At 42.1% G+C, this 24,126-nt stretch overlaps 1 protein-coding gene across 1 annotated transcript in view; it reads left to right on the forward strand.

Annotated features, from left to right (window-relative positions):
• Positions 1–1,031: 1,031 nt before the first annotated feature.
• Positions 1,032–24,126, forward strand: part of PLEKHH1 (pleckstrin homology, MyTH4 and FERM domain containing H1) — a 48,753-nt gene continuing 25,658 nt past the window's right edge. Inside the window, exons 1-7 of the mRNA XM_056493667.1 lie at positions 1,032–1,270; positions 6,647–6,822; positions 12,174–12,236; positions 15,191–15,340; positions 18,074–18,157; positions 19,604–19,685; positions 22,356–23,365. Coding sequence (XP_056349642.1) covers positions 6,682–6,822; positions 12,174–12,236; positions 15,191–15,340; positions 18,074–18,157; positions 19,604–19,685; positions 22,356–23,365 — 1,530 coding nt within the window. The 5' untranslated portion in view covers positions 1,032–1,270; positions 6,647–6,681. The remainder of the gene's footprint in view (positions 1,271–6,646; positions 6,823–12,173; positions 12,237–15,190; positions 15,341–18,073; positions 18,158–19,603; positions 19,686–22,355; positions 23,366–24,126) is intronic.

Here is a 24,126-nt window from a genome sequence, read left to right on the forward strand (position 1 = left end):
TGGAAAGATATATGTCAGAATGACTGTTGTTATCTCCACCAAGGGAAGGCTCACATAGACATTTTAAAAGTATCTCTGATGGAAGCAATGTACCTGATAATGGAATAAGTAACAAGCATTTGCAAAACCTGAAGTAGAACAAAGGGTCTTTTGCTTTGAAACACATTGGTCTGAGGCCCACATCTCTGGGGTCATTTCGTTCTGTCCACCCCCATCTGTCTCCAGTCTCTTTTACTTCCATTTGGCTGCTCTGGTCTGCTCAACACAAAGGGAGAGAGCGTGGGGTGTCAGGGAGTGGCCAGGGCGCAGGGCAGCAGCCAGCAGCATATGGTGGTGCACACACTCACTGCCAGTGTACAGTGTTCTGAGGCACTGAGATATCACCAGTTCTTGGTGTAACACAGGCAATATACTCCTATACATCACCATGTATTCATATAAGGCTGCTGCATGTAAAATAGCTCAGTAAGTGATGCCCTGATGTGTGAATAAAATATTTTGTGTTGGCAGCTATCATTAGAAATGCTTGAGGCCCAGGAACTGTTTGTTTAAGCCATTTTATGTGAGAAATGGCCAAAGTACATGGTGCAGGTTTATGTCCTCTGGTCAGGAGACCATTACACTAGTTTGGTTTTCATCTCTGTCTTGTCACTAATCTCATGCCCTGGGGCTGCCTACAGCGGGGGAAGGCTGCTCCACCCGGAGCTTCGGACGAACCGCCAGCCCCGCAGGGCTGCAGAGGCGGCAAGGCAGAGTGCTTCTGTGGGTGTCGGCTCCTTGCCCGGCCGCTCCACGGAAACGCCGCTGCCCTGCTGGGCTGGGGACGGTTCGGGTACATCAGCTCTGAGATGACTGCGAGGCAGAACTCGGGAAACTCGGTGCGAGGTGGGCGGAGAGAGGGATGTCGCCGCCCGGGGCAGAGCGCGGCTGCCACTCCTGTGCCCGGGCCGGCACCGTGCGCTGCCCGCCCCACCTGCCCGGCCCCCGAGCCCGGGAAGGGGTTAAAGGCCCGGGGCGGCTGATGTCAGTTCCTGCGCTCCTCGGGAGGGCCGGCTCTGATATTTGAGCCGGGCTCTCCCGCCCGAAGGAAACCGGGGAGGGAATGCTAAAGTGCTGAATGGGACGGGAGCCGTGCCGGGCACCTGCCTGCCGCCCGGCACCGCGCAGCCGCCCGCGGCCAGGGCCGGCCCCGCCGCGGGTCGGGAGCCCCGGGACGCCGCCGGCCGCGCCCGTGCTGCCCCGCCGGGCAGAGACCCCCGCGCCGGCCAAGGTGAGCGCGGGCGGGGCGCGCCCCGAGCCCCGGGGGCTCTGAGGGGCCGGGGGCTGTCTCTGGGGGGCCAGTCTCCGCGGGGCTGGATGCTGGCACAGACTTTCTCCCCCGGCTTGTCTTTCTTCAAAGGTGACCGTAAGGGGACTGGCGGGAGCATTCTGGGGGTGATGTTTTGTCATCTCTGTTAACTGAGGTTTGCTTTCGGGTCTGGGACTTTGGCTCTGGAGAGGCATGGCAGAAATGAGGGGAGGAATGGCCTCGCGAAGGGGAAGATGCAGCCCGAGAAGTAAATGTGTGTAAGCTCTGCTGTCTCCTCTGCCTTCCTGGTGAGGCTCGGTGTGCGGGGCGAGACCTCCGCAGGTAGAATGGCACAGCTGGGAGCCCTTCTTCCTGCCTCCAGGCACTTTTACTAGCTAAGCCACCTGCGCGGATGTAGAGGGGAAATTATTCACCACTCCCTCCCGCCCCAGGCCCGCGACAAGCCTTTTCCTTGCTTTTCACAGCTTTTTGGGATATTTTTTCCCCCCACGCGCCTCCCCGCCCATGCTCCGCACATCTGAGCGGGAATTGACTGCGTGGCTGAACAATTCCAATGGCCTCAGCGCCAAAAAGCTGAGGGCTGAGACGAGTGTGAAATGGAAAGTGAGGTGGCTGGGGACAGTGTGTTGTTTATTAGAACAGGTTTTGCCCATCGCCTGTACTGCTGACCCCCTTGATTCAGTGACATGGGAAGAAATCTCTTCCCTTTAATTTGTTACATTTATCACTTTTCTACTGATTGCTTTTTTAGTAATACGGTAGCTGGAAGTTAGATCAGTATTCAGCTCCGACAGTTCATTTCAGACAGGGTCTTGTGCTTTTTACAGGCAGGTGCTAAGAACTGCAGTTCCCCTGTGCCGTGAATCCCCTATGACAGCCTGCATAAATCTGTTGCTGAGCTGAGCAGACACTTGCATACAGAATATGGAAATAGTGTTCCACTTGTCTTTATTGTTTGCGCTGTGTGAACAAAGCTGCAAACACTTGTATTTGTAAATTTGTAAAACACTTTACTTGTATTTGTGTATCTCCACCTGAAAGTCTTCACATTGATTGTTTCGGCTTTTCAGGTGGAAGTGTACAAAGTCTCCTAAGTGTTTTGATTTCTAGTTCTGGATACACCTACATCTGCAACATCAGCTGATTGTAGTCTAAAAACACAAAGAAAAACCCCAAACACATGACATCTTGATTTAAATTTCAGCTTCATCACAATTGCAACTGGATATGGACATTCCAAGTAAATATGATCATATTTATTTTGGATATGGCGTTCAGGGTCAGAACTGTCTCTGACGTTTGTCAAAACTTACAGATATATGCATAAGATGTCTAATTTTGACTGCATTTAGCAGATGGTTGAGTAATTTTTCTTCCTCACTGAGTTTTAAGGACTTTTAATCTGCCATTATTGTCACTGACAGTTGTTGGGTACTTAACACTGAAAATCAAGCTGCTCTTTAGGAAGTGGCTGTATGCCACTGCATTTAAGAATGAAGTTTAGAAAATCTCAGCTTGTTTGAATAGAGTGGCTGTCTCCTATGTTCTAAATCCCTGAAATAAGAGTACTGCCTCTGAATATATCTGGCTCCCACCTTCTTCATATGTGTAAGGGAAAAAAGAGACAGTTTTATATAAATGTATCCATATAAATTCTTTATCTGATGTGAAAAGAACGGATACCTGTGAGAGGAAGGAGAATCAAAGAATGTGCTGAAAAATGGTAGTTAAGACTTCCCAAAAAGGACATCTGAAATGGCAGATCCAATGGAAGTGATTTAAAGTCAGTCTGTCACAATGAAGTTGATATTGTAATTCAAAGCGTAGATGAACTGCTGACCTTCAGAAGAATAGGGGAGAAGGAGCAATGTATTTTAATAGTAAATGAAATTTGTAAATCAAGTTGTATTCTAGAGGTAAATATTAGACATTGTGATACAATATCTTTCTCTGAAAAAATGTAAGGTTTTTGCTAGGGGGTGATGTTATAATTCTAATCTCTAGCCTTCAGAACTTATTTGGTATGATGACACATGGGGAAGTTATTAGCTTAAGTGGAGGAGATGGGGATTAATAGAAGAATGGTAAGATAGACAAATGACAAAAGAGAATGTGACAACACAGTGCTGAAGAGGGGGTGGTTAGATGGTGGGTATTTTACTGGTAGAATTGACTACTGACACAGGGGATTAATCTAATGACACAAAACAAAATCACACATTAGAAGTAGTAATAAAGTGGGCACAAAACCTGGAAGAGCAGTCTTTAAAATTAGTAGAGGAGGAAAAGATTCAGTTGTGTAAACAGTAAGACTTCTTCCAGATACCCAAAAGCAAACTGTGCCTTTGAAATATTAGTGATCCATAAAAATACTGCCTGTAATTAAAAATGTAACATATAGTTATACTAATCAATCACAGGGTAACCATGGACATATTGAATTTTGCAATCACTGAATGGTTCAGATTGGAAGGGACCACAGTAGGTCATCTGGTCCAATGTCTGTGTTCAAACAAGGCCATCTGAGAACACATTGCACAGGATTGCATCCAGATGGTTCTTGAATATCTCCAGTGAGGAAACTCCACAACCTCTCTGGGCAACCTGTTCCAGTGCTCAGTCATCTACCTGCACAATAAAAAAGTTCTTCCTTGTGCTCAGATGAAATTTCCTGTGCATCAGTTTCTTCCTGTTGCCTCTTGTCTTATTGTGTAGTACCACAGTGGCCTGTAGTACAAAGAATTTTCAGAGATCTGGCAGAGACCTGAGCTGTATTAATCTGTTCCAGCCCATTTGTAATTGCCCTCCTCCTCTCCCACATCTGCCATTTACAGAGGAGAAGTCAGCTGGGATTCTTCTGTTCCCATTGTGCCAATTTGTCTGTGAATGTCAACCACCAGTGCAGTATGGTTGTAAAAAAGGCAAGTGCAATCAGATGAGGCATTCCCTAGAACAGGGGAAAGTGCTCAATGCTGTTACTCAAGCCTTTGTTGTGAGTGCATGCTGCCTTTCAGATGCATTTGTGGTCACCTCTGGCTATGAAGGGGAGCGAGAAGAGAAGAACCACCTCTTTTATATGATGTGCACTGGAGCTGGAACAGGTGCAGAGGGAGAGCAGGGAGCTTTCCTTATGAAACTAAAGGAGCCCCTTGTTTCTAGCTTTGCAAATTGAGGTCCTTAAGGAAAAGATTTTGATATCTATAAATATATCAGGGAGTAAATATGAGGGAGGAAAGAAACCCTGGCTAAACTGAGGGGCAATAATCTACAAGAATTAACAGATGCAAGCTGGTTATGATCGTTTATTCTGGTAATTGGAAGGCAGCTCATTAGAGACGTGAGGTTCTAGAATGATAAGAATAGTGGGAGAACTGCCAGCATGGTTCTAGGGAAGGGCAGCATTCATTTATGAAAGGGATTATAAAATGCAGTTGTCTGTAGTGATAAAGAGTAAAATGTAATGATTCAGGACACCTATCCCATCCTATTTGGAACAAGGGTGTTTTAGTTAAACCAAAAGTTCTTTTCACTTTGAATCATTAGAGTCCATCCCATTCATTTCTATGTCTTCTTTGAATTTAGATTTTATGAATAAAGACTAAAAGCTCCTTACACTTGTATGAAAGAGAACAGAATTTCATTTGAGAGTTGAATTATTATTTATATCCAAAACAGAGTTAGCTGTAAACAAACTTAACAGTGTTGTAGGATCCTTCCATGACTTAGTGCACTCTTTCGACTTGGGAAGGACTGATAGCACTACCTTGCAGAGAAACACTGCAGTGTTGGAAAGTGTACCAAAGGTAACCTGGTTAAATGTGTGGAAAGGAGTTAAGGCTAGAGATTAGAGCAATGTGCTGGATGGGCTGTGGAAAAGGATGGCCTCTGTTTCTGTAAAGCAGTAAGTGTGCTGCTTGTAGGAAAGTGGTCTTTCCTATTATGGAGTGTTTTTAGTGCTGCAGTACTACACAAGTGTACCTTTGTCTTGTTTTACTTAAACCTACCTTCTGGAATAGTATTTCACAAGTGATTGGAAAAGTAGGCAGCTTGCTGTCTGGGAAACTTTCTATTACTGAACAAAGCAACCTGAACATAAAATAACTCACAGGTAGTGATTATAGTTAAAGGATATAAAACTGTGTCTTTCTTAACTTGGAGCATCAGACATAGAGCTGGATAGGGTGGATTGTTGTGTTATGTGTACTCACACTATTATGTACACTTATGGTAACTTGAATCTCAAGTCTTACATGCAGAACATGAACCAGGTATACTGGCAAGTGGGTACAACTGCAGGGACATCCTATACATTTCCTCTCTGCAGAGAAAGCAGATGTAAGGGCAATGAGGCTGAGTGATTTTGTTGCTTTCTCACAAATCCTTGATTGTTCCTTGGTCTGTCGCTGTTTGGGACCTGTGAGCTGGTGAGAAGTTCCTTTAACAAGTAAGGATTTAATTGTTCTGATGAATCTGAACTAATGGCTGTTCTAGCTTTGTTATTGTTTGATAATACAGCTGGCTGCTGGACTACACACACTGAATTGACCTTCTTGTTCACAAATACCTGAATTTGGTTACAAACATTTATTACCTGAATTTTTTGTGTCTTTTACTGTAAGTACAAAGTATCTGAAATGTCTAAACTGTTACTGAGTAGAAAAATAAAAGATCTTCAAAAAATACAGCTTTCTCTAATTTCTGAGGCCGTATATATCTCTGGATGTCTATGAGGACTTCAGTAGAGCAGCATTTTTTGTCTTTAGCTCTAACTTATTCCTGTATGGATTCTTTGTTTTAACAAAGCAGTTGTTTAGATACTGGGGCACTTCCACTCTTACTGTCAGATGACTGTGTCAAGTAATTAGGGATTGGGAACAGTTGCTTTATACATCACATCATCTTAACACAGACTGTATGAGATAAAGCACTGGTGACCCAAGCTGAAAATGCATGTCTGATACCTGAGGCAGGAGGTTTTAGTGACTTGAGAGTTTACAGCCATACTGGAAAAAGAAGGCAGGAGTAAAAAAATACTCCTAATCTCTGGATAGAGGCTGAACAAGACTGGAAGGGTGGCAGTAAGGTTGTTTCTGGAATATATAGTATAATGCATTAGTAACTTATTTACTCATTCTAAAGGTAAACGTTTATCCATTAAGAGTGACCTCTGGCAGAGAGCAAAATCAGTGACTCAGGGTAGTACCACTTCATCATCTGCTTGGAGAAGAAATGGCCTTTGTTACCAGTTCTGTAAGAGGGACCAAGGAAAACTAGGCACGGACGTGATAAGTTTGTCTTTCTAAAATATATACTTTTTTTTCCCCTTCGATTCTGTAGGATTTTTAGAGCACCTCAGACGATGTCCTAAATGGATGATTAACTTCACAATGGCAGAACTCACAGTGGAGAATGGCAGCTGTATGGACTGGCAAAAGCGATGCCTTGTGTTGGAGTCCCAGCTCTTCAAATTCCGCTTGCAGGCAAGCAAGATTCGAGAGCTGTTAGCTGAGAAGGTGAGGCAGAGGTGACTTCTTCTACTTTGCAATGAGTTATGACACAAAACCAAAAAATCTGTACATGCCAAGCTATCCAGTATATCTGTTACTTGCAGTGAGGATTTCTTCCTTGTGCAGAGATGTGCCTGTCATAGTGGTGTGAAGTGTCATAATAGAATTAGCCTTGTTTACTGCAAAATCACCAAGTATTTGGACTCTAGTGGCAAACACTATACCAGCAAGATTCTGGATATCTAAAGGGATTGAGGCAACTGCAGAGCAAAGATGGATGCTTTGGGTAAGAACAGCAGGATCAGGACTTGGCTGGCAACAGAAAAGCTTGGAGGAGTGCAAATTATGCTATAATGCTAAAAGCCCAGACAGGGATACGTGTATTGCCATAGTGTTAGAATAACACTTCATATCCAGTCAAAACATTCTGGGGATACTGAAGAGCAAGGCCAGATATTTTGAGAGTTAGAAACTTACATGGCATCTGTGGTTTTAGAGACATCTCCTAATCTCTTTCAACTGCCCTTTGTTTGCATCCTAGAAGAAGGAACTGGTAATGATCTGAGGATTTTATTGGAGTTTTAGTTTTTTGCTTGTTTTTGGTATGGTATGATTTTTTTTATGGTTTTTCTTAACCTTAGATATGTTGCTTTTCAATTAGAACTAAAGGTTTTTGGCTAAATTTGTAAAACATCCAAATTTGTAGGTTGCTGCAGGGCTCTTTTTTTTTAAAATGTGGCTTACATTATCAGAGTTCAGTTCAAGTTTGCTCAGATATTCAACTACTATAGGAAAGTACTAATTTACAAATGAAGTTGAAATCTGTACAGCTGACTGCAGTTTACTATACCTGATGACAGATCTGTTCTAAACTTGTTTTGCTCCATTTTGTATTGTGTGACTTCTGTGTGTATGTTCTTGTTTGTTGGTTTTGGATGTAAAAGCATCCAGATGACAGCTAGTTGAGATTGGAGTAATTTTCATCCCTGCTTTCACTGTAATTACATTTTCACTATTGCCATATACTGCATGAGACATTTTTTCCATCCTTCATATTTTAAGGAATGGTGCAATTCTTCAAATTAGTTTCTGAGATGGACCGTAGTGATTCCTTACCTTGAAAAACATTGGAAGTGGTTGTAAAGTCCGTTTAGATAAAGGCACATTTAAAAAATCATGTATGGATGTGGAACAGGTCAGTACTCATATGCAATACTTGTAAGTTTGCTGCATTAAGAGATCTGTGTCCTTGTGCTTTCTTAATTTCTTTGCTTTGAGATACTTCCTGACTACCCACACACGAGAAATGCCCACCTACCAGACTTCCTTATGGGAGAACAGACTTGCCAGATATATTTTGTCTATCTCTTTAGGAAAGTTTGTGGGTCATGGCAGAGAATTAAATTTTTATCTACTTCAGGGGCCTGGCTACCATTTATCCAGCCTTTTAGTCAAAGTGATGTTCCCTTTGTTAAGATTAAGGAGTAGCTTGGTTCAGTGATCAGGTTATTCTGTAACTACTTGTGCAGTGCTGTTGTAGCTTTACTTGAAGGGTCAAAGAGCTAACAAGCTTGCATTTTCCAGCTCCAAATGTCATGTGGGAAGGGGAGAGCCTCAGCAGGGACTGTGGGGCAGCTCTGGCAAGCTCTCCTGCTGCAGGTGGACTCAGACACATAGTGCTTATGCTGAACACTCCTCTTGGGTAGTGTCCTGGACCTCAGGTTCCCAGCTGGTCTGTAATGACTTGCTCAGAGGACCCTCCTTCCCTTCTCCTCGGTCATCACAGGGCACCCCAGCAGTCACAGCAACAGGGGCTCCTGTCTGTGCTGCATCCTTCTCACCCTCAGGTGGGTAGTGGTGCAGAACTGAAGGAGGTGCTTGGTTTATGTCTAGTGATGGCAGCTTCAGGGATTTTTTTGATAGATTTTATAGCAACTGTGATTTTTAAGGTTTTTTTCCTCATTATGAGAATGAAGGGATTCAGACTTACTGGAGTGTCCTGCATTTCAATTAAGGCTTTTTGGGGCAGTGAGGGGGGATGATCTTGGAAAAATATGAAGTCTTCACAGTTTGAAGCTGTGTGCCAGCCTGTGGTGAACATTGCCTTGACATCCTCCCAATATGGTTTGCAGTAACAGGAAAATTATTTTTTTAAAAAGTGCTTTGAGATGAAAAAAGCACTGGCATTGGTAGTACAATGTGCTCTAACAGTTTAAATACCTGAGATTTTTAAAATCTGCTTAGGTTGAATAATCTAGATTGCTGTTCAGAACATGAGGAATTTAAAACCCAGTGGTTTAGCTGCCAATGCCCTAGTTCACATGGTGTGAACTTTCACGTTGATACCCAGGTCTCAACTATTGAACAGAGCTGCCCTAGCTGCCCAGAGCCTGGCTGGGGGTTGGCACAGCAGAAGAGCCTTAGTCCCTGCTCTCCCACACAAAGCTCTGCCATCCTGCTGGGCCCCACTGGGCACAAGACCCTGGAGTCCTACCTTGTGGATATTAGTAGGGTTTGCTTTGGAAACAGGCAGTTTTCACCCTGGTTTTCTTGTACACACACAAGGAACAGGGATACTCCTCTGTTGGTGAGTGGCATAGCAGGCTGTTGCCATTGGTTAGGAGTGAGCTCTGGAATAGAACAGCAGGAGAAGAATGAAGGTGAGAGGTGTAGGAACTTTTTTTCTCTCAATTTTATGTAGCCTCTTCTGAGCCATTAGGGGAGGGAAAGCCTGTGTGAATGGTAGATGGGAGAATCTTTTGCAGTTTTTAGAAGGGCCATCTGGGTAACTTAACCTGCTTCTGTCTTATTTCAATAAACAATGAACATTTGGAAAAAGGCTCTTTTCTCTCATAAAAGCATGGCTATTCAGCTAGTCCTGTTTCTCCCATACAAGCAGTCTGGACTAGTGTTTGAAAGAAGAGTTCAGTGCATTTGGCTTGGTTACTAAGTTTTTTTATGTGACCTGGGTCACATTGCTTAGTAGCATTTGTCAAATTATAAAGCATTTTGAATGAAAGGACCCATGTAAATACCAAGCATTATTATTTATTCATTGAGGGATTTGAAAGAGCCTTACAAGCATGTATGTATTAAATCTGAATGTGCTCTAGTGAGAGTGCTGACACTGGGGATGAGTGAAATAATGATTTCATGTACATGAGGAACACAGCAGTTACTTAACAGTTCATAGTAGGACAACCAACAATATAGTACAGGAAATTAAGAAAATTACAAGTTCATTTAAGGCTACAGAGAGGGAATTAGGGTGACAAAAGTAATTGATTTGGCTGGAACTTATCCAGATCACCCTGCTTGCACAAGTTTTATAACTTTTTAGTGATCAGGAATGGCCCCAACATGAATTCTCTGTCCTGATCAAGAACCATAACTGCTAGCAATGCAAAGCAACTGCTGGGGACAGCAAGGAGTTCTTCAGTCATAACTCTGCTGTCTTCTTAAAATAGCCTGAGTCTTTCATGGAAATTGCTCACGTTGTAGAGGATTGAATTATTAGTTTAAGAGGATAGCTTCGAAAAAAGGCCCGGAATTTCATCTATGCTATGAATGTAGATGCTCTCAATTAATCAGAAAACTAGGAGAGAGTGCTGATTCTGAAGCTACTGTCTTAAATACTTTATGCTTCACAAAGTGTATTATGTCTCCCCAATAGTTATGTTCAGCATCTCTCTTTTGCCAATATGTTTTGATGCTACCTGTCTGTGGTGATGACTATCCAGAGCCTAATAGAAAAATGCATGGGTTCATCACTGTTCCGAAGGGGCACAAACTCATGTAACACAGATCACTGCTGTTTGTGTTAGATTGCCTTGATCTCAGTCTTCAAGAAGACTCTTTGGTCAGAGCAGCTTTGTGTGGCTGCAGTTCTCTGTGGCATCTCTCTGTTCCTCTGCCAAAGAAGCACCCTTGATTTGGATATTGTTACAGAGACTGTTGTATTTGATTGTTCCACTGAAAAAGCAAATGTAAGAGGTATCATGCTAAACCTAGCAGGTTTTGATCTTCATGGTTTTAATTTATGTCATTGCTTTTTTAGTTACGTGACTACTGAGGTGTCTACATGTATGTGCCTTTTGATATGTATGCTGGTCTGCTTCTCTATCAGTAAGCATGTATGGAAAGAAGAGTTGTCTTGTTCCCATATGAAGGAAGGCAAATGGAAACGGGAATGCTGCCACGTCCATTCTGGGTGATCAATCCAAGTGGAACAAGTCCCATTTTTAGATGGGTCTTAGATTGGTTTGGTCCTGTTAGTGACCAACCTGAATACTTAGCTCCATTGCTTTATGAGAAATGCATTGGAGAGAAAAGGAGCTCAGTTCCCTTTATAGTTTTTTCTTCTTTAAGCGTGGTTCTTTTAGATTCTTCTTTGTCATTCTTTCCATAGTAAAACATAAGTAAGTGTTGCAAACTCTATGAAACATTCCTCAAATTTTCTTGGTGGATAAAACTTTGTGTCACCAGTTTGTGTTGCTGGGCTTAAATCTGAGACCCATTGAAACAAGCCAGGTGAAGACCTTGGCAAATATCAAATGAGATACTAGGTTGCTATTTAAAGAAAAATTTAAAGCAAAAACAAACAATTAAAAAAAACACCCAAAAATCCCCCAAACCAACCACCACTCACCAAATAAAGGGCTCTAGTGGTGAATTATTAGAAGAACCCCAGGTACATCTGAATTTTATGAGAATTAAGTGACTTAAACATTTAGGATAAAATTCAATTCAGTGCCCTTTGACTTCCATAGCAACAATGTTCAGATGTTGAATCACATAACTGTCAATTTGCAAAGATCTTTAAAATGAAAAGAAGCATAGGAAAATTAAGATCATTGTTAATCTTGTTGGTTATGAGTCTACGATGCTTTTGAAGCCAAAGCAAAGTATTCAGTGGTTTTAATGTGCCATCATTGAAAACCTGCTGTGAGCTTTCCAAGATACATTCATTTTTCTTTACCATAGTGAATGAATCCTAGCTGAAATAAGATCAGGGAAGAATGGTGCACTGTAGACAGGCTCCTTGCAGGAGCAGCCCATGGTGTGTAAATTGTAGAGATGAGGTCAAGACTTTGGCACTGTTGCTTTGACCCGTGTAATGAATGATGAAGCTCACTAATGAGAAAATGGTTCCGGTGTATTCAAAGTAGGGCAGAAGACTGGAAGAGGTCAAAAGCTTTTTTTTTTTTTTTTTTTCCTGGTCAAAGCTGTCCAGTTAACTCAAAATATGCCAAAGATCTGTAGGCTTCCACAAGTCCTGAGTAAAATGTGAATTTCCAGGCGATGTTAATTATTTATTTTCTTTCTTTCCCCCTCTTCTTTCTTTTGTGTCTCTAAAGATGCAGGAATTGGAGCAAAGAGTGATAGAAGCAGAGCAAAGAGCTGAGGATGCAGAGAAACAGGTAAGAGATTATTTGATGGTACAAGTCCAGCTGTTAACTCACTCAAAATTCCTTCCAGTCTAGCATACCGACAGCAATCTGCAGTGCTATGCCCTGCTAGGGAAACATTGATTTACAGTGGTGAATGCATTTTCTGGTCTACTTCCCAGTCTGTGAGCCTTAGCTGTGAACAGGTGCCTGAATACATTGAACCTAAGTGAAAGCAAGCTTCCTGTCAGCTACACAGCCTGTACCCCCTCAACCGTGAGGCATGCTTGGTTGTGGAAAAGGAAGGGGATGTTGTACCTCAGGATTAAATTGCAAAGATAAGACTGCTTGGCAGGTCCTCAGGAAGCAAGTACTTAAGAGTACTGGTGAGGACTTGTCTACAAGTAGAGAAGGTTCTGTGAAAGAAGTAGGTTTTGCAGACACACCCGTATCAGTTGTTTTGGACTTTTTAATAATTACTGCTCTGGCTCAGGAGCCCATGGAGAAAAACAGTAAGAGCTGCATTCATTGTCTATTACTGTAATCATCTAAAAATTAGGTATATTGTCTAAACTAGTTCTTCTGTGCTTCTTGAAGAATGGAGAAGGGGAGAGAAGCAGACTTCAGCTTGTGAGTAGGCTAAAGAGAATAATAGCCCTTTGGGAAGCAGACATTCTGCTCTCCAAGGAGTATTATGGAAACAAAAGAGCCAAGACAGGCCAGGTGGTCTAAGCTCTTGGGTCACTGCAGATCACTGTTGAAGTGAAATAAATCAGCTCTCTCCAGCTAGACAAGAGCTGCAGGACTCAGCACTAAGTCAGGGATTGAAGGGCAGAAATAAAAGTCATGCTGCCAAGAATAACTGTCAAAAATGATTTCAGAAGTGAAGGACTGAATAGGCAGTGTTATAAGCACTGGGAGACTTATCACCTGGGAACCAAGAACTTGGAGTACCTGAAAGGTATTCTGTCTGGAGAACATACTTTTCCACACCAGATTTTTTACTGACCAGCTTGATTCTAGGAAAGGTACTATGTCTTGACTCCGTGCTGTTGGCTTCTATGCTAGATCAGCAACTACCAGTGAAGAAGAAGAGTTGTTCTTGAGAGTGGTATAAGTAAGTCCACACCCAACCAAGACAGGCAAAGGTAGCACAATAGAGGCAAAAGTGGCAGCTGTGATAGCACCAGCAGGAAATACAGTTATTGCCACTGGCCAGCGAAGGTTTCAGACTAGCAGATACCTCAATGACAGGAACGGAGTGCCCAGGATATGATAAGATGCAGTGACAGCAAGGGATGGGATGGAGTCAAATCCAGATCCAAGACTGGGCAAGAAAGGGAGAACTTGAGTGGAAGGTGTAGCAGAAATGAGGGTTGCTTTCACTCACCTGCCACCAGTAGAAATGAGGGTTGCCTTCACTCACCTGCCATCAGCAGTTCTGTAGCCATATGCTGGCAGGTCCTAAAGACTAGCAACCCTCAGTGTTTGCCTTTCCAGCAGCCTTATCCACATCCAGAGATAAGTGTTCCTAGAGAAATGCTATGTTGCTGGCTGACAGCCTGAAGTAGTGACAGCATAAGGCTAGAACCATTCCCTTCCACTAATGAGTACATTCACCGTGAATGAGAGGCAGCCAACAAATGAGAGGGCTCCACATCAAGTGCAAAATCCCTTGTTATCTTTCTCTCCAGGAGTCTGGGGGGTTGGATTTGTTAATTCAATGGGCTCCCTGTAGCTGCCAACCTCAATTAAGGAAATCACATGTTTGCAGTCCCCTCGCTGAGCCTCTAGTACAGAGTCAGCATTTGGGCATCAGACAGGAAGGAGGGGCCATTTCTTTTTACTATAATCACCCTAAACTCTAATGAAAGCTCATCCGATTCAGCAGGCTTAGTTTTCTGGCTCGGATGTTGGGTGCTTACCTTTCTGATTCAGTATGAGGAAGAGGCAGTTTGCTTCTCTGCCTAATATAGGCAGACAGGAGGACAAAACACAGCTTCTGCAAGTATGAAGTGTAGGCTGCTCAACAGAGTGTGACTAACCCTCTTGCACAGACTCTGCGAAGTGCTCAGATTGCTGCCTGCATTCTGTTTTTCTGGTTCTAAATTCGTGCCAAATTTATGGTATTTGGAGCTGGTTTCTTTGCAGATTGAGCTTCTTTGAGATATGTTGGAGCCAGAGATTTTCCCATCATCAAATGCTGCAATTAGTACATTTGAGTTAAATTTAAGGGTTTCCATTCATCTTTAGAAATGAAGTCTTATAATCCATTGTAATAGAATGAGGTAATGGTAAAATGGAGTGGCATTATTTAGTGGATTGAAACTTGTCTCTAGTGAAGAAGCACTACATTCATCTTTCTCTTGCTGGTATGGAGAAGTCTTGATACTGGTAGGAGCTCAAAGACAGGCAAATCTTTTGTAATATCTAACATTGTAACTCCTTAGCAGGTCTGGAGAAAAGACTTGTCAGAAAGACAGGAGTTGCCAAGACACTGTCTTAAGCTGGGGGTAGGAGGATGAAGGACCTCCATGGTATGTTTTCCTATAGGAATCTTAATCTGAAGCAAATGGCCAGGGATTTGTGGTATACACCTTGATAGTGAATGATATAAAAAACTGGCTATGATATTGTAAAGGACAAAGGTGGGATGTACTGTGTCCTTATGTGTATGGAGACTATGGTGCCTCTGGCCTCTTTGATTAATAATTTGAATATAATATCTCACAATCCATCATGTGTTTATCTGTTCATGGTTCAGTTTGCCTCTGTAACTGTTTCAGCATTACAAATGAATGGACAGTGTTCCTTTCACAAATGTGGATATAAACGAAGTGTGACCTGAAGGTGTTGTGGTTTTTGATGTTTTATTTTTCCTTTCCTGACTTGAAAAATAAGAAACTCACAAATATTCTGATTGATTTGCATTGGTTTGTTTTGGTGTTTTTTGGGTTTATTCAATTTTCTTCTGATGACCATTACAGGTCAGAGTTATGGAAGAGAAGATAAAACTAGCCAATATGAAAACTAGTGAATCTGACAGCACCTTGCACAGGAAATACCAGGAACTGATGTGTACAGTGCAAGGAAAGGAGGATCTGATCAACAAATTGGAGACACAGTTAGCAAAACAGGTAGGGTTATTTTCTACAGGGAGGCCTGTAGATTTCATGAGTTAGAGGGATTCTGTCATGTATTTTTCCAAGATAGGGATTATGTCTCATTACAAGTTAGTCTCTGTTGCCTCCAGATCAGCTGTAAGATGATGCCCAGCACAATATAAGATCCTCTCTTTCCTTTTCAGACAAAACATCCACTCAGCTTCAACAGCCCATGTCTCTTCATTATTTGAGATCAGTCAATGTGCCTAAAGGGCTTCCTTATGTTACTGCAGAGACCCTGCATTGTAATGCTACAGTCTGGTCACAGTATTTCTCTGGCTTTTTGGCAGATTGATTGCTCTGCAAAACCATTGTGTGGCCCATCTCTGACTCTGTTCATGCTGCTTCTTGGGAAGGGTCTTTTCCCAGTCTTCAGCAGTCCTTTAGCATATTTCATCTCTTGTCAGATGTCGTTATAAAAGAGCAGCTGTTTCTCAGTATGGATAGTTCTTAGTCTTTTCCTTGTTCAATTGGTGGAAGGAAAGACTACAGCCCATCTACAGCAGGGCTTGCATTTCAGTTCTAGTAAAGGCTTTGCCCTGTGGTTTTAATAACATGGGGAATGAGGTATTCTTATGTGTTGCTTAGTAAATAACTTAAATAGAAGTAGAATTTTACAAAAAATAGTTACTCAGCCATTTGAGTTATATTGAACTAATTGCCACCTATTTCAAGGACTATTAGTAGAAATTTTGTTCCAGCAACAAGAGGCAAAATGAGTTTCTAGAAATGAAAGCCAAAACATGGCAATTCCAGACAAAAAAATACCTGTTATCAGGGTCACTGGATTAGTTTCAGAATGGGATGAGATGGTGGCAGGCTAGAAGGTTACTAAGGGTCCCTGTAAGGCATCCTATTTGTTTTCACTGCGATGGGAAGAGCCATAGAGTTCAGAGCATCATTAAGAGAACACTGAGGTCGTGTCTGGACTACACAATAGTGTGGGACACAAAGAATCTCTAATTGCTTTTGGGTCTTAAAGCAGAGTAACTGCATCTATGGCTGCTGTGCCTGAGTGGATTGGTTGTGCTTAGAGGCAGGGCTTACTAAGCGTGGTGACAGTGCTGTCATCGTGTCAGTGTTCTGCTTTGGACTCCTGAATAAAATCTTGGCATTGCACTTCACCATATAGTGTAATAATCAGAATCCTTTACCTCTTGGACCTTGTTCCAAGATAAGTGCAGATCTTTAGGGATTCAAAGCCAGTTCCCATGTGATGGATATTCAGAGATGGTAGATCTGCTATATGTGCCAGATCATTTCAGTCCCATAGGCACAATACACACAGTCATATAAAAGGAAAAAAACTTTAAATAAACCTTCTTCTTGAAGCATCTGATATTATTACTTTTATTTCATTATGCTCAACTGCAAATATTATGACTGCCTATAATGTTGCTAGGGCCTATTTTAAAATCAGCAAACATACTTGAATAGGAGCCTCTAAATGTGCAGTTGTAGTGATAAATAGCATGTGGTGATTAAAAATGATGTGAAAATGTGGGGAATTTTGTGTGGTCCATTTATCAGAGTGAAAAATTTCAGGTGAGGAGAAAGACTGACATTTTTTATAATCATAATTACCGGTATTTGTTTACTTCTGAAAAAACAGTAAACAGGGAAACCACTAACTGCTACAGAAGGCATTTTCTTTGTCCCTTGATTGGAGAAACCAGGGCTGATGTGCCATGCAGCATATTTTCCTCCTCTCTCCCTCCCTTCATTGCTCTCAGAACTGACTTCTTGCAGTTATTTGAATCATTATGTAGATAGGACAGCTTTCAGTGATGTTGCTTCTGATGAAGTAATACAGAAGATGAAGCAGAAAGCTTCAGATGATCATAGTATTAATTCAGCATCTCTCAAAGGAAATTTCCAGGAAAGTTAAAAACACAGCTGAGAAAACACAGCTGCAAAAACAATGTAGCAATATTACCCAAGAAGATACCCGGGGGAACAGTGGTCATTGTGCAAATCAACAGTATTGCCATAACACCTTTGTGTGGACTAGAACCTGTTCTAATGCATATGTAAACATACAACCACTTATAGCATCTGAAATCCTCCTAGTAGATCTTAGTGTTTTTCAAGGTCAAGTTGTGGAGCTTTCTTTTTTTTTTTTTTTTTTTTTTTTAATTTCTCTGTGAGAATAGTGTCTCTGTGTGTGTGTGTGTATGTGTTAAATATGTTGTTGTTATTTGCCTCTTGTGCACTTTGAAAGATTCTGCTCTAGACTTGTGCTTACAGCAAAAATTGCTTTTGCTTGGAATGATTGATATTTTATGAATCAGTTATAGACACTGCTTAATTCTTATTACCTTTGCCAATAATGTGTATGTAGGCTGGGGGAACACTACAGATGCTCAACAGCAAACAACAACATTACAAAACCATCTGAAACAGAAAAAGTTGCAGACTCTACTCACTGTGGTGGGTGGCCAATTGTTACCTGACCTGGATCTTGCTATTCCACAACAAACTTTTGAAAGAAGCCTCTGAATTTAAACTTTAGGGACATGTAAGACAACTTAGAACTTGATGTTTTTCAGAGGCCAGCTGAACAATTGTATCCAAGTAGCAGTCTTAAATCTTATGTCTGGAATGGGAGCTTCTGAGTTTCAGTCACTCCTGATGCAGTTACTCACTGAGAACAGTTAGTTGTACTCTCCTGATGTGTCTAAGGTTGGTTTTGTTTTTTTGGCACAGAAACAGCTGAGGACTGAGGAAGCCAAAATTGTTCAAGAGAAAGCTGCCAAGATCAAAGAGTGGGTAACATTTAAACTCAGGGAGGTAAGTCTCTGGCTTTCTGCCAGGTTTCAAGGCATGTGAGTAAGTACAGTGGCTGCTCTGCCAGGGGGTTTCTATGTAGGACAACAGTCTGGGGACAGTCAGTCTGCCACAGGGACACTCTGCTTGTTTGGCCCTGCACATACCCAGTTGTAGGGCTGGGGTCATCACTCTTACCATGGGCTATTTACTTTATTGGGCAAACTATAAATGACTGTGAAGTCACCAGTGCCCGAAAGCAGTTTCTGAAGTCACAAGTGGCTTTCACCTAGCTTTCCTTTTACCTCTCCTTCTTTTCTGTGGATGTAATTTCTGTTCCTTTCTGTTACACAAACATGTCCTTTGCTCTTCTATAATTTACCATCTCTGTCTTTTTCCTAGGGACCATTATTTTTTGTCTCTGACATCTATTGTATCCATTCTGTGGATTTGTGCCTCTATCTGGGCCTATCCTCTAGCAAACAAAGACAGCAGTGGGTCACTATGCAGTTTTAAAGATGGAGTAGTAGTTTTCATCTGGGAATGAGCTGTCTGGTCTTTTATTCCGGGTTAAAAACATGTATTTCCAAGTTTCTGACAGAAAGTAAATTTGTTGGAGTTGGGAGAAGCAATCTGTGTGGACACTGATTATGTTGTGATTTTTAAAGCCTTAGATTGCCTAGATAGTCCACCAAGATGCTGTGCTGCTTCCCTTCCCTGTGAGAAGGGAAGATTTGGTGTGACCTGCTGTGAATCCTGGACCATACACTCACACAGTGTCTTTATTGGCAGTGAGGTTTGTGCTGGATGCTGATTCCAGGTGCATAGCATGCACAAGTGGATCACTGCCAGTTGGAGAACTTGGCATCTGTGTTGCCAGTGGGTTACTCAAGACAGCACCACAGGTGATTCCTTCAAGAGGGAAGTCTGTCTGGGTGTACCACTGCTGTGTTTAAAAATGGATGCTGAGACTCTTCAAGTAAAGGCATAGGGCAAATTTGCAAAGAATTCTCATACCCTAATTGGAAATGTAAATGCACCCTTAATATTGGTTTGCTTTTTTCTTTGGTCCGCTGGATCCATGGGGTCTTATTTTACTACATACAGGGTGAGATGGAAGAAGTGCTCCTTCTGGGTACTGTGTTTTGATTCTCTCTTTCATAAGCATTATTTCTGCAACAGGAGTAAATGATAATTCATAGCAGGGAAGTAAATTTAAAGATGTATTTGAGAAGTGCCAGTAGTTCATACAGAGGCTGTTCGAGAAAGCACAGTAATATATTTGAAGTGGGTTGTCTAGTGACGCTGCTGATTAGAAGGATTTTGAGGTGACTGGTAGACTCACCCATCTTTTTTTTCCTTGTTAAGAAACCTTGAAAGTAATAAAGATGAAGACATGTTCTGTGTAGTGGATCACATGTGCTTACAATGTTGCATTATTTTTCAGTTTTTATTATTCTTGTTTCATAGCTTGAGCTAGAAAATTACCACCTGAAAAACTGTAATGAAAGACTGATGGAGCAAATTGAAGCTCTTCAGGATACATTGCAAGGTAAATGTGTTCAGCTGGCACTGCAGCATAGTAACCACAACAAGAGTGGAAGTCGGCATTCTTGGGTTGTATTCTTAACTTTGTCAGAAATTAAAACTTGTGGCAGCAGACAGTAGAGTTGCTCTGTTCTTTAGCTGGATCAATTTTTCAGGTGGGAATAACATGCTCACCTGCCTTAACTCTTAATTGTTTTCCCACCAACAGTTAAGCATAGACTCTTTTTTGAAGAATCTGCATTTGCCATTAAAATAAGCAACTGAGTTCCTGAGTTAGAAGAATTCATTGGAACACATAGTAGAAATCTCCATTCACTTTCAGTGCTGCAGGGGAGAAGTCCCTGATGTGTTTCAGTGTACCTCCACATGTGAATTATTCTCATCCCCAAAGAACCTTTGCTGGCATGTGAGCTGAGTAACTGAATCAGCCAAGGCAGCAGCTCTTTGGTCTGCCCTTAGGAGCTGGGTTCCTCTGTGCTATCAGTTGGGTTGGAGAAAGCTGCTTATGGTGTTTTGGGTTTTTGCAGTTCTTTGGTGGCTGGATGGAAGACTTTGGTCTCCAGGCTTGAATGCAACCCCTTCTGTTGTAATCTGCTTTGAAAAAGAAATTATTTCTTAACTTTTTTTTTTTTTTCATTATTTTTTAATGACCTTGGTTTGGTCAGAGTAAGATGAGCTAGTTTCCAGAACTTCACTGGACACATGGACAGAGGACATTTCTTTCCTGTAGAAGTCTTTCTGGCATTCCTATTACTCCATAGCAAGGGAATAGGGCAAAATTCCTTCTAAATCCCACCACATTTCTAGTGAAATGCTTTATGACTGGGTTTTTCTCATCCCCTCTGGCTCTGACTGCTCACAAAAAGAGAATGCTTGGTAAGCTGCGTTAATAATCTGGTATTAAGTGTTCCCTGGATCCCAGCTCTCTGGGCAGTAAACAGCACTGCCCTCTCTTCTTATCCCTTGCTAGTCTCACTATGCCAGGCTGAAGTCAGGGACTCTGTAGAGAGACAAATCTCTTCTTGCTTGCTATGCTAATAGTAACAGCTTCTTCTTCTTAATCTCCTGTCACATCTAGGAAGCTGCAAAAATGCCAGTAATATTTAAAATGAATGGCTTCTTTTCAGTCTACACTAATGATTTACCTTGGGGTCAGGGGAAAGTATGTGCTGGGATTTGTGTGTGCCATTGTTATGTGCTAGCTTTGCTAACATTCAGTTCTTTGTGAATCAAGTGCCAAGGTCATGCTCTCATGATTGTCTTTTTCTTAGCTGTTTCCAAGAGCAAGTTTCATCCTCTCCACTGTCAACAGTAATTTATTCTGCTGTTTGCCCTTTCCTCTGTAACTTTGTGTCTTCAGTTTGTTTCTATTTCCTTGTAAATCCCACGGGTGGTTAAGCAATACCCATAGAGTTTGATGTTCGGGCGGCATTTTCGGCAATGGCTGTGAGGAGTCACAGTCACCCATATTTTGCAATTTCCAAAGCATCTAATGATTTGGTTCTTTTTCATTCAGGCTGAAATAAATATAAATGGCAAGGTCAATCAAACATCCTCTGCTATTCCAAGTTTTATTCCCACTTTCTCATATTCTAAAGCTGCTATTTGGTGGAAATTGTGCAAACTCAGATAATCTTTAATAATTATGGAAAGGAAGAAAATACAAGTATAAAGTGTAGGTACTAAGTAGGCAAATGACAATGAAGGCAATCTAGGATCTATCTTTTATGTCATCCTCTGACATAGCAACTGACATGGCAGGGAAAGAACTAAAAAAACGAAGATTTTAACATAAAGTCATGTAAGTAACTATTACAAAACTTTGTGACAAAGTGTTGTGTGGGTCATATTCCACAAAAGGATAGCAAAGAGCTCTAACAAATTTCTTGAAAAGTGAGTGAACTCCCTGATTGCTGTGATGTTTAAGAAGGTCTCCATACCTTTGGTGGATGCCCCATCTAGCCCCTGGGAATGGATGGAACATACCAGATTATTTGATGTGTTAAATCACTGTAGGTCCACTAAAGCCAAAAGCCATGCTAAGCAGTGTTCTGGCCACTTTGGTGTATTTGACAGTGTTGTGGGGATAGGTGCACATCTTTCCCATGTTTTAAGAAAGGAGGCATAATTATATAGGTAAGAATAAAAACTCCTATATTGCATTAGACTGAAAGTTTGCCTAGGCCAGTATCCCATCACCTGGCTGGCTGTTCACATTCCAGGAAGGACCATACAAAGTAGTGCAAGTAAAGCTGTCCTCTCCATATACACTTCCAGCTTCTGCTCTCAGTAGTTTAGGAAGTTCCTAGGCCGGACTTCTGTACTACCAATACATTCTGGCCTCTCTGCAGCATTCTGTTTGCTTTTTTTGTCTGGGAAAAAAACCTTCCTTCTGTAAGTTTCAAATGTGCTGCCTAATTTCATTAGGAACCCCTTAATTTCACTTTTGTCAGAAACAGTGATTAATCATTTCCTATTCACCTCTTCTGTGCTCTTGCCAACTATAAATGTATAGTACTTTAGTTATAACTGTGCCCAGCCATCTCCTTTCCATTCTGTATAATCCTAAGCAGGCCAGGATGCTACTGAAATACAACTGAATGTACACTAGGAAGCAACATTGAAGACATCAGAGTGTTTGAATGCCTTAACCATATGTTCTCCTTCCTTGTAGACATGACCAGCATTCCTCCCTTTGAATCTCTTTGGAGCTGTGATTCCCTGAAGCCCCGAGCACCACAGGCCTCTTTTGCTGAGAAGATAGACCAGAAATCTGTGCTCCTTGCACCTGGTTTCAGAGAGGTGTGTCAGACAGGACCTTCCAAACATGTCCTCTCTTCAGCAAACATAGTCCTTGCCAATGACACCTTTACTGAAAATGGAGAGGATAAATCTCTGCTTTCCCAGAGCATGCTGAAGCTCATGTCTGACCCATCAAGCTGGAATCTCTCCACAGAGAAAAATGTATTTCCAACCATAAGGTCTGAACATGGTTTAGGGTGCTCTGGTCCCTTATCACTGGACCCTCCAGCTGAGACCACAAAAATTCTTGAGGCTTTGACCTTCCAATCATCTTTGGAAGGAAACTGTAGTGCTGTGAGCACCTTGCAACACATGGGTTTGGATGGCACCCGCTTCTCTGATGATCTGAGTGCCAGATTCCATTCCCACCAGCTGGACTCCTCTTCCTCAGGAGAAATAATGAGCCTGCTGGAGGGCCGTCTCCAAACTGCTGAGCCACCTCTGGTTGTGTCAACATCAGCTCTTACAGCACATTCCTTCTTTCCAGGGAGGGAATGCAGCCTTGGGAGTAGCATGACCTTTCCAAAAATACGAACACCCAATACACCAAGAGACAGTATCCAGCTAGCCAAGAGACATCTCAGCCAACCACAGTCAGGGGCTAATTCTTCCCACCGTGTAATGCACTTGGAGACTAGCACTTTTCAGCCCATAGCAGACCCTCCAGTTGGCTGTGGGCATGTGGAGGAGACAGACATTGATGATGATGGAGTAATGGAGAAGATGGAGACAGAATGTGGCCAGCTGAGGGGAGAAGCTGGAACGTGTGAGGGAATGTACCACTTACCTGCAGAGCAAAGAGAAGCTGTGAGTTCTGAGGCTGGCACACTTGACCCGGAGTGTAAACCTCCCACACCACCGCTGCACCGATTCCCATCATGGGTAAGAAATGCAAGGACAACAGTATGAGAAGTGCTGTTTATCTTTGTGCCCAGTGGTTAGGCTACAACGCTTCTTAGTCTCAAGGAATCACAGGCTGCATTCCTGAGCCACCAAGCCGGACAGTTCCAGATCACGGGGCATGCTGGTTCTGTTGACAATTTTTTTTTTCTCTTTATAAGGGGAAAAAGATCCATTGAAAAAAACAGTACTTAAGAATCATAGGAATGAAAATTAAAGTCAAAATGTACTGCATTGTGGTTTATCATTATATGGGTCATCAAAAGTTAATCCTTAGTTCTGTTGTCATTGTTTAAGATAGAAAAATGAATAGTAAATGCAGTGGACCAGACCAGATAGCTCCAGAGTAAGAAAAAGCTGTGGATAGCAGAACAGATCTATGGATTAGATCTCAGCATTCCTATCTCATGGTATGCCTCTGCTCTTAGAAAAATTTTGTGAAAACCTTTGGTAAAGTGAATATACGTGTCTCGTTGTTTTTTCTTACAGTTATTTGTGAGGTCAAATAGATTAATTGCTTTTTAGTCCTAGAATTGTTTAGGATAGAAAAAGCAGCCTTCTCCTCATTTACTGAGCAGGTCACTTGTCATAGAAAGAGATCAGTTTGGTTAAGCAGGACCTGCCATGCACAAACCCATGCTCTGTGGGCCTGGTCCCCTGGTCCTGCATGTGTTGTGTGGTGGTGCTCAGGATGTCTGCTCCATGAGCTTCCCCAGCACCAAGGTCAGGATGACAGGCCTGTA

This window comes from Oenanthe melanoleuca, chromosome 5 (genome assembly GCF_029582105.1).
Source record: "Oenanthe melanoleuca isolate GR-GAL-2019-014 chromosome 5, OMel1.0, whole genome shotgun sequence".
NCBI lineage: Eukaryota > Metazoa > Chordata > Aves > Passeriformes > Muscicapidae > Oenanthe > Oenanthe melanoleuca.